This window comes from Diabrotica virgifera, chromosome 1, assembly GCF_917563875.1.
Source record: "Diabrotica virgifera virgifera chromosome 1, PGI_DIABVI_V3a".
NCBI classification, from domain to species: domain Eukaryota; kingdom Metazoa; phylum Arthropoda; class Insecta; order Coleoptera; family Chrysomelidae; genus Diabrotica; species Diabrotica virgifera.
Window position 1 is genome coordinate 206,548,648 of NC_065443.1, and position 16,180 is coordinate 206,564,827.

Consider the following 16,180-nt stretch of genomic DNA (forward strand, 5'->3'; position numbering starts at 1 on the left):
TGCAAACTCAAACGTCCTCACTTATACTACAGTGTCGCACACGCTTGATTAACAATTAAAAAAAAGGGGTTTTCGATATTTTATTGCAAAAAACTTTTCGGGATTTCATCAATCAATGTTTAAAGAATATCTACGTACCTTGGCAACATTGAAATTTTTAGATAAATGTCCGATTTAGGGTTAAAAATGGCCGATTTCTCAATTTTCAAAATTTTCAATCGCTCATATAACAAAAACTGTTAACTTAAGAGAAAAATCACAAAAGACGTTTTCTATTTGGAATGATTCAAAAAACCTAAAAAAAATTTGTTCGATACAAAAAGAATAATTTTAGGAAAAACCCCTAATCTTTCCTCTCGCCTGGCAAGGTCTTATGCTCTTCAGAATCGCCTGTCATTGTACACATTTCTTCTGAATGACTTACTCAAACACATACTTAAATTTAAACCTTACAGGAGAAAGTTTATTTTACCCCCTAAATTTGCACTTTTCGATTCACCTGGTAGATACACGTGCACCACTGAGGCCTGCCAGGTCATGGTTTTTAGCCTTGGTGTGCTATGAATTATCACTAGAAAAATTTCTAGCCTTACAGGACGACCGTTAGTCGGAGGGTTCACTAGCTCTTAGACTATATTCTTTATAATATACTTATTTTAATTATATCTGACTCATTCATATGGATAATTCAGACATACATACAGTGCCGACAAAAAAAATCTTTACAAAGTGAATAAAACGCATAAATCAGGATAATTATTATTTTAATTTTACAAATTAATTTTATAAAGATATGAAATTATATTACTTTATAAAGATATTAAACTTTTAGTTTTGTGGCAGTTATGGAAGGGTTCAACATTACTACATGCCTGATGATGGTGTCAGACTTAGATGACGTTTTTTAAGAGCTCCAGAACCAGTTTTTCTTTCCGGAACAGTCTCAGAAAGCTACGACGCATCAGACCGTTTCAATTGATGAATTGAATCTCTTGAAACACCAATATTACGTGCTATGGTAAATAATTACAGAGTCCCCTTTCTCAAGTGACGTTAAAGCATGAACTTTCTGTTCATTTGTGAGTTTTTTCGCCTCATAGTTTTTACTTCAGTTTTTCAAGAAGTTTAACATTAACATTTACTACTTGTATAAAGCCAACTGACCCTGTTTAGCGTTTGAGGGGAGAGGTGATGACGTACTTGCGTCGGCAGTCGGCAGGTGCCTGTAGTTTGCTGACATGTTATTTTCTTTAGTTTATTCTGTGCCTGTCTAATGTACACACAGTTGGCTTTATACAAGCAGTAAATGTGAAATTTCTTGAAAATCTGAAGTAAAAATTATGGGGCGAAAGAAACTCACAAATTAATAGAGAGTTCGTACGTCAACGTTACTTGAGAAAGGGGACTCTGTAATTACCATAGCACATAATACATATTGGAGTTTCAAGAGATTCAATTTATCAATTGAAACGGTCGGATGCGTCGCAGCTTTCTGAGACTGTTCCGGAAACAAAACCTGGTTCTGGAGCTCTTAAAAAGCATTATGTAAGCCTGACACCATCATCAGGCGTGTAGTAATGTTGAACCCTTCCATAACGGCAACAGAACCCAAAATTACAGATCCTCATAAAGTATTAATTTGTAAAATAAAATAATAATTATCCTGATTTATGCGTTTTATTCACTTTGTAAAGATTTTTTTGTCGGCACATACACTCACCGGCACAAAAAACGGGCACCCCAAAAAATGGGTCTTTTTACTGACTTGTATTTCCTAAACCTAATATCCGATTTAAGTAATTTTTTTAATATGTTATAGCCTTATTCTTTATCAATATCGTTGTAATAATATTGTTGCTAGACAGCTATATTGTCATTGTATACAGGGTGTACGAATCAAACTGTGTTTTTTTCTCAAATTTTGGAACACCCTGTGTAATGTTCTAGCTTTTATAAAATACTGAAATTAAAACTCAACTGTAGCCTCAGATTTTCTTAACATTCTGTTTTTTAATTCATTCGCTTATGTTGGATAATAAAAAAGTTAAACACTTTAACAACTACCCCTGTTTTTCGTCAATGCAGGGTGTTTTTAAATAAGTACGGAAAACTTTAAGGGGTAATTCTGCATGATAAAATAATGACAGTTTGCTTTATAAACGTATGCCCGCAAATGCTTCGTTGCCGATATAGGGGGTGTTGAAATTGTTCTTACAAACTGACGATTTATTTATTGCTCTTAAACGGTTTGTGATATGCAAATGAAATTTGGTAGTTTTTAAGAGGTAGTTATTGCGCATTTTTTGGCATACAATCAAGAATTTTATATTCACCATTGGCGTGCATACGCGATATATCTAAAATGTTTATACCCGCATGCACGCCATTGGTAAATATAAAATTCTTAATTGTATGCCAAAAAATGTGCAATAACTACCTCTTAAAATCTACCAAATTTCGTTTGCATATCACAAACGGTTTTAGAGCAATAAATAAATCGTCAGTTTGTAAGAAAAATTTCAACACCCCCTATCTCGGAAACGAAGCATTTGCGGGCATACGTTTATAAAGCAAACTGTCATTATTTTATCTTGTAGAATTACCCCTTAAAGTTTGCCGTACTTATTTAAAAACACCCTGTATTGACGAAAAACACGGGTAGTTGTTAAAGTGCCTTTCTTTTTTGATTATCCAACATAAGCGAATGAACCAAAAAACAGAATGTTAAGAAAACCTGAGGCTATAGTCGGGTTTTAATTTCAGTATTTTATAAGAGCTAGAACATTCCACAGGGTGTTCCAAAGTTTGAGAAAAAACACAGTTTGATTCGTACACCCTGTATACAATGACAATGTACCTGTCTAGCAACAATATTATTACAGCGATATTGCTAAAGAATAAGCCTATATCATATTAAAAAATTACTTAAATCGGATATCAGGTTTAGGAAATACAAGTCATTTAAAATAGCTCATTTTTTAGGGTGCCCTTTTTTTGTACCGGTGAGTGTATTATACACTTTAAAGTAGATGACTTTAAAATTATTATATTGACAATATTTGGCAATATCATTTTGGGTTAGGTTCCTGGGACGACTTTATTATCGCAAATTCCTCGACAGAATGCAGTATCTGTTTATCTATGCAGTTCTGGTTATCCATATTAAAAGAGAACATCAACAGAAAGAAAATACCATGCTTAGTTAGTCAATAACATGTCGAGATACATAATTTATTTTTAAAATAACATACATATAAAATCAAAGTGTGGCGTTAATTTTGAGAGTAAAAAATGATTTATTATGGGATCACTAACAGGAGAATAATTTATACTGGGATCATTCCATGTGGTTGTTTTTTAAAGACACACATGCTATTAGTTTTCTGACGGATGTTTGTAAGATAAAGTTGATTTCATGTAATATAATGAACTATCTCCCAATAAAGTTGTCCCATGAACGCAACTCATAAATATTGGCAATAAAGACATGTATGTACTTTAAAATGTATAACATATCATGGTCGAATTAAAAATATGAATGAGTTAGATAAAATTAAATTATTAGATGAATTTTCATTAGATGAATTAGAGCTTTTAGTCACACAAAGTGGGAAGCCGATCCAAATATATCACTAATCTTCTATAGAGCACTAATACGTTCAGTGATTGACTATGGTTGTATTTTATATGGAAATGCAAATTTAACTCAATTGGAGATATTGGAAAAAATAAAAAATAAGTGTTTACGAGTCTGTCTTGGATGTATATAAAGCACACCAACACATATTTTAGAAATCGAAGCAGCAGAGCCTCCTTTGCATCTTAGACGGCAATTTTTGTGTGATGTTTTTATATCAAAACTCCTAGCACAGAAAAGATCTGAGAAAATACAAAACCTCAATTCAAAAATAGATAGTCCCTTCTGGCGACGTAAAATTCATCCCAAAGTAATAAGCAGTTATCAGCTACTAATCCAATTTAATAGCGAGGTTTACAGAAAAGACATCCTTCCCTTTTATAATTGTGATTATAACCTGTTAGAAGAACTACAAATTCCTTATTATCATCTTAATATTGAACCACATGTTAATCAATTTAACATAAATAAGTTTGTTGAGCAAACAATTCTGAAAAAATGGCCGGAGTCAGATTGTATTTATACAGATGGATCCAAATTCGCCGAGTCTACTGGATGCGCCTTTTACCATTCAAATGAAAATCTATCCAAAAAATATAAACTTTCAAATCAAATGTCTAATTATACTGCTGAGCTCATTGCAATTCTTCAAGCTTTGAGGTATATTAATATCCATCACAAGAATAAGTTTATTATATTAGCAGATAGCAAAAGTTCGGTAGACACAATAGTACAAACTAAATTATCAAGCACTTCATCAATAGTAACTATAAAAATTTTAGAAACAATCCAGTTACTTACGAATACAGGTAAACAAATTTCTTTGGTTTGGATTAAGGCTCATTATGGAATTAACGGAAATGAAATAGTGGATAGACTTGCCCAGGATGCTACTACAACAGGGAAACGATAGAAGAACCATTAATGCCAGTCACTGATCTACGACAATGGTTTAAGGAAAAACAAATGGAGCAATGGCAACTGGAATATATCTCTCTTAAAGGTATAAGATTTCATGATATCCAACCAAAAATTTATAGAAAACCGTGGTTTAATGATATTACAAATCGGCACTTCATTAAAACCTTAAATAGAGCAAGGAACAAACATGGTTTATATCCAGTCCACAAAAATAAACTAGGGTTGGCCACTTCTCAAAACTGCACTTGCGGGGAGTTGGGTACATTAGAGCATGTGATTTTCGATTGCGCAAACTTCCAGATGCTGAATCAACAGTTATATAAGAATCTACAAGCGGTAGGAGTTACTCTCCCCATCAATTTAAATTCCATTTTATGTACACGAAATATAAATTTGTATAAAATTGTTTATAACCACTTAAAAAATATGAAAATTGATATTTAAAAAAAATTTAAAAAAATATATAAAAAAAACAATAAAAACAGAATAAAAATAAAAAAAAGAAATAAATATTAAAAAAACATTAAAAAAAAAACAAAAAGAAATCACAAAAAAAATCACAAAGAAGGCCTAAACCTCCGAGAGGTTGAATGGGGTTTAGGCCTTAGCGCTGAAAAAAAAATATTTTAATATCAATTAGTGGTTTAGTATAAGTATTTAGTAATAGTGTTTAATACTAGTATGTATTTTTAATGTAATGTATGTAATATACGTAATTATTAAAATACAAAAATATAACGTATATCAGTAAAATTAGTAAATTGTGTCTATGAAAAAGATAATACAAAAAATTGGGCTGGCCAATTGGTTCAAACCAAGGTCATACATCTAAACACACACACACACAAACACACAGATGAATTTTCTACCTTTGCTTTAGAATCAACAAAAACAAAAGTTGTTTAATTTATTAAGGCTTTGTATTTTGAGAACGATTTCCGAAGTGGAAATCTTGAAAAACACTTATAATCACTTGATACGTATGTGCTCGCTTGCTAATGAAGATAGCTTGAATATACTATCTAATATAATATATTAACAACTTTGAACTGTCAAACGTCACGTATAATAAATATACCAGCATGGCATCACTACTTCAATTTCTAAATTTTTCTTAATATTATGTACCTATGTATGTGAGCTGCTGTGTATGTGATAGGGTCGTATCCAACTTGCTGCCTATGCATGTTGGATGTAAAAGTTGCGCGTGAAGTTAGGCGTGTTGATGAGAGTTGGGATTTTGGGGTCGACCCGTGTTTTCCGTCTCCTTGAATCTGCAAGGCACAATAAATATGTTATTAGGTGTATCTGCAGCTTTCCAACGCTGCGATTTTAATAGTGTAGCAGTGTAGCGTATGACTTGGATTATTACAAATTTTGTCAAAGTTCTTTAAACATATTCATCTTTTTAACGAGTCTGTCTGCCTTTGTGAAAACTCCGCTGGTTGAAAATATGTCTTATTAGTTGGATATACATACCTATACGAATTACGCCAGTCAATGGGAGCGAGAATGGGATATTACCTCCGAATTCTATCCCACTGCATGGATTTTAATGAAATTTTGGGCCTATCCTCTACTTATGTCCTAATTCAAAGTCTACCCTATGTCGATGTGTGCTTTTATTTTGGGGGTGGTTCCCACCCCCTTCTTAGGGGTGGAAAATTTTTTGGTTAAAATTACCACGAAATTCGCTAGAGAACCTAATTATAAGCAAAAACTATTCTATAATTTTTTTTTAAAACTCGATAGTTTTTGAGATATTCGTGGTTGAAAATTGGCCATTTTCATTGAAACAATACCTTTTCGAACGGTTTTTTGCGAATACCTGAAAAACTATGCATCTAACTAAAAAAACTATATTAAACATTTTTGTAGGTTATAAAAAAACAAAGAGACACTTGCCTTCATAAATCTTCTAGTTATAATACAAAAAGAGATACGGTAGGTGAAAATAGTTTGTTTTTTGGTACATTCTCAAATTGGTGTATTCAACTTGAAATAACAGAGAAACGGTCGATTTTAGGTGTATAATGCTACCAATACCTTTTGTAGTGCTTGAAAAGACCTTTAAAATGAGCTATATGAGAGGTCCATTACGTTAAAACTAAGCGAGATATGCTGCAAACAAAATTGATAACTAATGTCATTTAGGAAAAAATGAGAAGTAATTTTAATTACCATCCAAAAAGTTGGACGGGTTTAAAATAAATGGGTTTTGAAAAAAAAAAGATCAAATTATAGAGAGCATTTTTAAATTTACTTAAAAATCTTCCTTTTTCTCCATGTAACTTGAAAGTGATAAGAGATACAGTGATGAAAAATAAAAAGGAAATTTTTATCTGAAAAAGCCCTACATTTTTGTGTGGCATCTTTTTTTCGTATCTCTTATATTTTTCGAGTTGCATGGAGCAAAAGTAAGATTTTTAAGAAAATTTAAAAATGCACTCTATAATTTGATCGTATTTTTTTCAAAAATCATTCATTTTAATCCAGTCTAATTTTTGAACATAGAAATAACACTATAATAAAAAGTATTGTAGAGGGAAAACGATGTATTTAAATTCTGATGGATGAGGGGTTAAATATACTTCTCATTTCTTCTTAAAATACATTAGTCATCAATTTTTTGCAGAATATCTCGCTTAGTTTGAATGTAATCGACATTTAGTATTGCTCATTTTAAAGGTATTTTCAAGCACTACAAAGGTTACAAGTATCATTATACACCTAAAGTCGATAGTTTCTCTGTTATTTCAAGTTGAATACACCGATTTGAGCATGCAGCAAAAAACCAAACTCTTCTTACCTACCATATCCCTCTTTGTATTTTAACTAGAAGATTTATGAAGGAACGAATCTCTTTATTTTTTTATAACCTACAGAAATATTTTATATAGTTTTTTGTTAGATGCATAGTTTTTAATGTATTCGCAAAAATCCGTCCGAAAAGGTGTCATTTTTCAATAAAAATGGCCAATTTTCAATCACGAATAACTCAAAAAGTATTGAGTTTTCAAAAAATAATTATAGAACAGTTTTTGCTTAAAATTACGTTCTCTAGCCTCTTCCGTGGCTATTTTAACCAAAACATTTTTCACCACTGAGAAGGGGGTGGGAACCACCCCCAAGATAAAAGCGCACATCGGCATAGGGTAGACTTCGTTTCTTGGGCTATTCCCTACTTACTGTGAAAATATCAAGTAAATCGATTTAGTAGGATGGAATTCGGAGCCAAATACCCTCATTGACTGCCCTAAATACAAACCATTTCTATTAAAAAATAGTTTCTTGGTTTGGTTTTATTGGTTTGTTTCTAAGGAAGTAAAGAGTAGGCGAACTTTATTTATTATGTGTATATGTATCGATAATCTGTTCTATATTGTACCGCACCTAGTTATAGTTTGTTGCGCATCGCTGGCAAAGGTACAAAGATCAAAGTAAATGGCATAATATCTTTAACATTATGTTTTGTTCTACATAATAACAATGAAAGTCGATATAATTAGTCGTAGAAAATATGATATTATGATAATTGTTGTTCACTTGTTATCCACTTTGGTGACATTTCTCATAATTTAGAATAATATATTCAACAAAAACCTGCTAAATATGGATGTTTGATGACTGATATATTAATCTTTTAGATAGTTCAGGTACAGTAAGGAAGATTTGTAGGTTTTCGAGCTCATTAACATCCACTGATTCATAGAAGTGGGAATTTACAGTTTTTTTTATGGCATAGACTGGGGTGTCAATTAGTCAGTCACAACTTTTTTGTTTTCTATTCATACATACAGAAGGCAATGAGGTCCTTAGAGTTCCATAGCAAACTCTTCCACAGCTCTCTACTCAGTTCAAAAGCTGCAGCTGGCCGCTATGGACTATCCAAGTTGCTCACCACATTTTTCCATTATACATCTTCTTCTTCTTCTTTTTTCATATGTACATAATATGTCAAATTATCTGGATTAATAAATTTAGAGGTTAATTTTACTTTTACAGAAAAATTTCATTAAACAATCATATTATATTTTTGCTGTTCAGAGACAATAGATAGGATACATTGAAAGGGCATATATATGTTTATTTTTATTAGTAGATAGGGAACAAAAATTAATATAAGATGTAAATTAATTTCATAAATATTTTCCACTGTATGAAGTGGAAACTTGAACTCTAAGTGAGGCTATCCTTGAACGCTTGGAAGTCTTTGATATGTGGGTATAGAGAAGACTACTAAAAGTAAGATGGGCCGGCAGAATTAGGTCTTTAGACGGCTGAACCAAACAAGACAACTGGTCAATATAATAAATAGATGCAAGCTGGAGTATATCGGTCACATTATGGGATATCCTGAAAAATATGATCTTTTACATCTGATCATTCAGGGAAAGATCCAAGGTAAACGCGGTCATGGTAAAAGAAGGACATCATAGCTGAAAACTCTAAAGCAATGGTACGGAAAATTGATTACATCATTATTCAGAGATATCGTCAGCAAACTCAAGTGAGCGGCTATGGTAGCCAACATAATATCCAACGATCGACAACGGTCATGGAACTAGAAGAAGAAAATTTCTTTTTGGGAGATTGTAATATTACTGGAGAAAACCTCTAAATGCCGTTGAACTAAGGAGCAGAAAAGTGGTGGTAAAAAATTACTTATTACCATGGAGCATAAAATTCAAAGGTTGGAAATTGCCAGAAACTTACAAACAGTATTTGAATCAAACTCACCAAATACTTTAAAGGCAAAAATCCTCGATCATTACGTTTCGCCGGTTCTGCCTACCTACACATCACCTAAACAGCCTAAACAACATTGTCCACAAAGTTCAAGTGGCTCAGAGAGCTATGGAAAGGTGAATGCTCAACATTAAGCTCAGAGATCGCAAATCCAATGAAGAAATAAGAAGAAGATCAAAAGTAACATGCAATCCAAAAGATTGCCATGTTAAAATGGAACTGGGCAGAACACATAGGAAGAATGGAAGACAACTGTTGGACGACGCAAATTTTTTAATGGGGACCAAGACCAAGTAAGATAAGTAGAAGCAGATCTCAAACCAGATGAACTGATGACGCGGTGAATGGAGAAACACCTAAAGGAGGGTTACATCCGACGATGTATGGAATAGCAGTTGAAGATGATGAAATGACATTGATCTATTGATAACTAGAGTAAGAGCCCGAGAACTACACTATTGTATCCGAATGTTAAGATAGAAAGAGTTCTCCTAAGGTTTGTATACTATGTTACTGACAACATATAAATTAATTTATTAATAATTAAGTTTCTAACAAGAATATTTAGAACTCGTGACTAAATTCTACAGAGAACTATACAAAGCCCCTGAAACACTTAACGAAGCAACCGGTAACCAAGAAAATGAACCAGAAGTCTTTCCGGAAGAAGTAGAACCGACAGTTAAATTAAAAGCGGTAAAACAGCACGAATAGATTTGATGAGATATGAGTGGAACTGCTTAAATACGCATGCAAAAAACCTGAGAAATCTTAGACATACTGTCTAAAAATCAAAATGCCTGCCAGACCATTGGAATACGGCAAATATAATTCTCATTCATCAGAAAAGTAGTTAGAGAATATCAAAAACTACATACTTATAAGTCTAGTAGTATATTACAAGTAGTCATATACAAGATATTCACAAAGATCATCAGATCATCAATAAAGGCGGGTTGACATTACTAGTGAAAAACGAACGTGGTTCACACTAAAAAACAAGCGTTATCTACGCTTGTAACTTGTAAGCAGAGTATGGGCCGGTTGAGACAGACGGTTAAAGTCACTGGCGCCAATGTCGGTAAGCGTTGGATCTGCATTACCGGCCGAGGTTAGTCAAAGCATGAACTTAGCTACGACCGGAACCATTTGTCAATTGACAGCTGACGTATAACACGTGTGATATACAGGGTGTAATCAGAAAATAGACATGGCGTCGTGCCAAAAAGAAACTATGACGTATTATAGTTCTTCTTTCCGTCTATCGCAAATTATAATATTCAGGGTGTAGTCAGAAAGTCAAACCAATTCTTCTTCTTTTCGTTTGTCACGTCAACTTCTTCTATGTGTTTGTGAAATTGGCGTTCACAGTTCTTTATTATCTGCCAAAATGTTAACTGTCACTTCAGACATGGATGCATTGTCAAAGGAACATTAGGTATACAACGACTAAACGACTTAACGTACAGAGACGCACGACCCATTGCTAATACCGTATACGGCGTAATAGAATCATTCTTTTGATATGTCCAATCCATCCATCTCCCATAAATTCTATCAAATTCAATACAACGTTATTGCAACTTATGCTTCTGTGCAATATGTTTGCGCATCATCGTTTGTATTAGAGGCTACTATTAGGTACAACCTGCGAATAATAGCTATTATTTCTCTATTAGGTACATGTTTTTCTGTGAAATTTTCAATTTCAAGCTGAGCAACAATTCTTTCTACTGCTGCGTTTCCTGCGTCATTTTTTTATACCTTGCGTCAGAATCATTCTAGAGAACAGGATCGCTTTCATACAATTCTACAAATCTAACATATACGCTGTGAGCTCGTACGTAGAGGGGATATTTATAAATTCGCGAGCGCCAGTAGTGGCAAGTCTGTAAACGTTTACCGGAAATTTGACATAAATGTCAAAGTGATTAATTTAAAATTAAAATTAAAAACATTAATTATAAAAAATATTAGTTGGTCAAAGCTGTGGTATATATTTTTACCTTAAATATTCTTACGTTTTAAATACTGAATTTACGTTTTTTTAATGTTCCGTAATATGTAATTATAAATTAATCTTAGCGCCATCTACACGATAATTGTGAAAGTATACGAAGTAAGAAATTAATATTTCATCAATAGAACGTCAAAATGATGAGCAAAATCTTTAAAAAATCTATTACAATTTAATTACTTTTTAGCGTTGTAAATATTAAGCGATAACAATTAAATAATAAATTTAAAAATTACCAGTAAAAGTTGAATTAGTAATCTGCCAGGAGCGAAACCAGCGAAGCTCAGAGCGTATAGTGGTCTCCCGTTCATTCATATGCTTATTTTTGAGGATAAAAGCACGTGCTTAATCAAATACAAACTCTCTACGACTGTCTTTAGAGCGTGAAATATTTAACATGTTTTATATCTATCGTGGCGTGGCGTAGACCATTTGTGAGACAATTGTACTGCACGAAAATCCGTTTACATTAGTCGTGTAGCACCGGCCAGCTATGTAAGCGTGAGCAACGTACGTTATTCACTGGTAATGTCAACCCGCCTTACGCTTGTTTTTTAGAGTGAACCACGTTCGTTATTCACTAGTAATGTCATCCCGCCTTAACAGATTAACGAACGCATTAGATACTGCACAGCCAAAAGAACAAGTTGGCTTCAGAAGTGGATTCAGTACCCTGAGTCATATCCATACTCTTCGTTAACAAATAAGTACAGCTAAAGAATATGAAATACCCGTATCCGGAATTTTGTTCGAATGAAATTTGTTCGAAGAAATTTATTCGACGGAAATTTGTTCGAATATATATTGTTCGAACAGAAAGTTGTTCGAAAGAAAGTAGTTCGAAAGGAAATTGGTTCGAAAATAAATTATTCGAGGAATTCGTATCTAGCGAATGGTCTACGTGATTAATACTTAATGACTTAGGTAATCTCTAATATCCGGGGTTACCCAAAAAGGCCACATACCAAAATACCTCTCTCACTCTAATACCCGCAAGTTGGGTTAGGACCGCAGGGTTAGGTCTCCTCCTCTCAGGTAAAATTTGGCCCTTTTGGGATGTCCCCCTAATATCCCTATTGCAATTAGACAGGTAGGAATTTTATTTTATAAATAAATTATTCTAGGGAATGGTCTACGTGATTAATACTTAATGACTTAGGTAATCTCTAATATCCGGGGTTACCCAAAAAGGCCACATACCAAAATACCTCTCTCACTCTAATACCCGCAAGTTGGGTTAGGACCGCAGGGTTAGGTCTCCTCCTCTCAGGTAAAATTTGGCCCTTTAGGGATGTCCCCCTAATATCCCTATTGCAATTAGACAGGTAGGAATTTTATTTTATAAATAAATTATTCGAGGAATTCTAAAATAGATTCGAGGTATTCTTAAAAACGGTATCCGGAATTTTATTCGAATTAAATTTGTTCGAACAAATTTATATTCTAACAAATTTCTTTTCGAACAAATAACATTCGAACAAATTTCCGTCGAATAAATTTCTTCGAACAAATTACATTCGAACAATTTTCCGAGATTCTGAAATACCCCTCGTCCTAACCTCCGTAGAGTTCGATAAGGGTTTCGATTCTATATAAGCATTGACAAACTGTGCATAGAGACTCTAGCAAATATATATTATACAGCGACATCGTTCTGATTGCTAATAATCCTGAAAAACTACAATAACTTATAAGCGAGCTAAATGTAGCTAGCAATAAAGTTGGCCTTAAAAAAAAAGAAAGCAAAAGAGTTTTGGTCAGTGTATACTATACATATGTGTATGTGTATGACATACGGCTGCGAAAATTGGACACTAAAGAAAGAAATAATAGAGTACTCAAAGTCACTCAAAGATCAATGGAGCTCTGCATGTTAGACATAACAAAGAGAGATTGCAAAAAATAGAATAGATCTACATAAATATAATAGAAGAAACTTTTCAAAGAGCTCTTGGGAATACGGTGATAGAATCTAGATAGAAGATAGAATGAGATATAATGAGATCAATATTTTAGTGCAAAGATCAAGTCTTCTAAGTCTATTTATTATTCGTTTCCATTTGTTACCTTATCCGGTTGTAAAAGAACTTTATCCGGTTCTGAAAGGGTCTTATCCTGTTCCAAAAGGATCTTATCTGGTTCTAAAAGGATCTTATCCGGTTCTAAAAGGACCTCTTCGAGGTATTTAGGTATGGTTCTCCATACAGTTTTTATGATGCCCATTTTACCGAGATCCAGTGAGGACACCTGTAATTACACTGATATTAGTTTTCCTGAAGCTCTAAGAAGATTTGTGAGCAGCTAGAAGAAGGTTGTAATAACCTTTTTGCTAGGCTTTATACTATTTCCCCAGTAGGCTGCACTGAATTTCTTTTGAAGATTACTAAACACTATTGAAGACTTTTTGCAAATACTATAACTAGGGAAGACGACTACAAAAACTCCAGAGAAAATAAAAGTAATGGTTCTCATATACAATCTAAATTACCGAGATAACAACTTTATATAAAATAAGATAATATTGGTGACAGACCAAAGTTGAACAACTTGAAACAACCAATTGAAACAACCCTTGAAACAACCAATCTTGATAATAAAATAAGGTTGAAATACTAGCGCCAAATGCCAGATAAGACTTTCATGACTGAAAATGCTGCTCACAAATTTTACCCTATCACTTTTGTTTGATATCGCTCGTAAACACATATTTATTCCATATCACTGTATGGAATCGAAACATAGACTCTGATAGTACTTCGTCTGTGACAACTGTAAAGAGGATATTCAGAAGGACGCTAAAGATCCCGTGGACAAAATACAAATCGAACGAATATATTTTAAAAAGGGCGTTAATGTTATGTGTGATCTATCCTATTGTATGGTTGTGAGACATGGACGTTAAAAACCACAATGTTATACAAATTGGAAGAATTCGAATTTATTGTGGTACTATCGACGAATCCTAAAGATATCGTGGGTTTCGCACACTTCTAATGAATATATTCTTGAAATCATGAATTCAGAACGTCTGCTCATAAACATTATAAAGAGGAGAAAAACAGAATACTTTGTCCATATAATTAGAGGACCTAAATACCATCAATCTACTTCGTCTTATAATACAATGAAAAGTGGAGGGAAAAAATGGATTGTTCGAAAGAATCTTTCATGGTTGCGTAATATTAGACAGTGTTGAGGTTCCACAGTAGAAGAATTATTTTGCACAACAGCTGATAGAGAAAAGTTTCAGGAAATAAACATGATGACGGCCAACGTCTAAATACGGACACGTCACCTATAGAAGAAGATGAATCGATAGATAACTTTTAATCATTATTATAAATACGAAAAATAAGCTATCTAGAATAGTTGGGCACTAAAATAGACAAGGGGACAACAACTGTAAATATGGATTTTTGGAGAAAACCTGCTTGAAGATCGAGATCAGTAAGGATAAGAAATAAGCGGGTACGTGAATTCAAGGGAGTCAAAAGTGTTCTTGCATCAGTTTGGTACAAGAATTTTTAAAAACTAAAATGATCACCCCTATAAAATTAAAATAAAATACAACATAAAATGTAAACGGACTCTGTCATAAAAACTGTACTTTCAATAATTGCCAAACGGAGTATAGTTATATAATTAATGGTAAAATATACAATATTCTGTACAATAATCACTTTCGACTCACCTTGTGTTTTGGGAGGTGTATTCGGGCGCACCACAAAAATGAAACTAACGAAAAGCAAAACTTTATCTATTATTTACAGATATTCTAATTATTCTAGTTCATTATCACGTTGGTTGTCATTTGAATTTTTAATCGAAACTAATATTAACTATTACATAGATACCTTCAACCATAATAATTATATATTCTACTGAATTGTTTCACCTTATAATAGGAATATTATTGGCTCCTTACAATTCTTTATAATTATAAACGAACGCATTACCTTTGCCATTCAGTAGATGAGTTTTAGATCAGAATAACTCATTCTCGAGCTAGTTCAGTATTAATCGAAGATAAGGAAGATTCATCTAAAAATGTTTTTTGACCTGTTGAAGACGTTTCTTGTAGCTTGTGGCTCTTCATGGGTGATTACGGAAAGATAAGAAATGTTTTGCTCCAATTGATAATGTTTTGGTAAATTTTTGAAACTCTTCTGTTACTTGTGTAAATGAAAATCATGTGTCCGGCCATCGAACAGTACTGGTTGAGTTTGATTTTGGAACAGGTGAGTCAAGTGATTTCTAGCAAAAAAAAAAAGAATTCAACACTGTAAATCAATTTATAAATGACATTTAAAAAGAGAACTTTAATCAAAATATTATCATCATCATCATCATTCTGTTTGCCTTATCCCTATGCGGGGTCGGCTTCCCCAATTGCATTTCTCCACACAATTCTATCCTGGGTCATATCAATTATTAATTCCATTTACCAACATGTCCTGCCTAATCGTCTCCCCCCGCGTTTTCTTTGGTCTTCCTCTCCTACTCCTTCCAGGAATCTGCACTTCAACTACTCTTCGTATTGGATGATTAACGTCTCGATGTTGAACATGACCAAACCATCTCAACCTATGCTCTCTCATTTTGGCATCAATTGGTGCCACACCTAGACTTCCCCTAATATACTCATTTTTAAATTTATCCTTTCTTCTCACTCCACTCATCCATCTAAGCATTCTCATCTCCGCCACATGCATTCCTTGTTCCTCTTTCAACATTCAGTTACATACATCATAGCCGGTCTTATGGCTGTTTTATAGAATTTTCCTTTCAGCTTTATTGGAACTTTTCTGTCACACAACACACCACTCGCTTCCTTCCATTCAGTCACTTCATCCATC

General features: G+C 33.4%; 1 protein-coding gene across 1 annotated transcript in view; it reads right to left on the minus strand.

The window, feature by feature from the left end:
- Nucleotides 1-15,041, minus strand: part of LOC114336446 (acyl-CoA Delta-9 desaturase) — a 154,422-nt gene extending 139,381 nt beyond the window's left edge. The window contains exons 1-2 of the mRNA XM_028286807.2: nucleotides 15,016-15,041; nucleotides 13,392-13,571 (exon numbers count right to left, since the gene is read on the minus strand). Coding sequence (XP_028142608.1) covers nucleotides 13,392-13,547 — 156 coding nt within the window. The 5' untranslated portion in view covers nucleotides 13,548-13,571; nucleotides 15,016-15,041. The remainder of the gene's footprint in view (nucleotides 1-13,391; nucleotides 13,572-15,015) is intronic.
- Nucleotides 15,042-16,180: the final 1,139 nt, after the last annotated feature.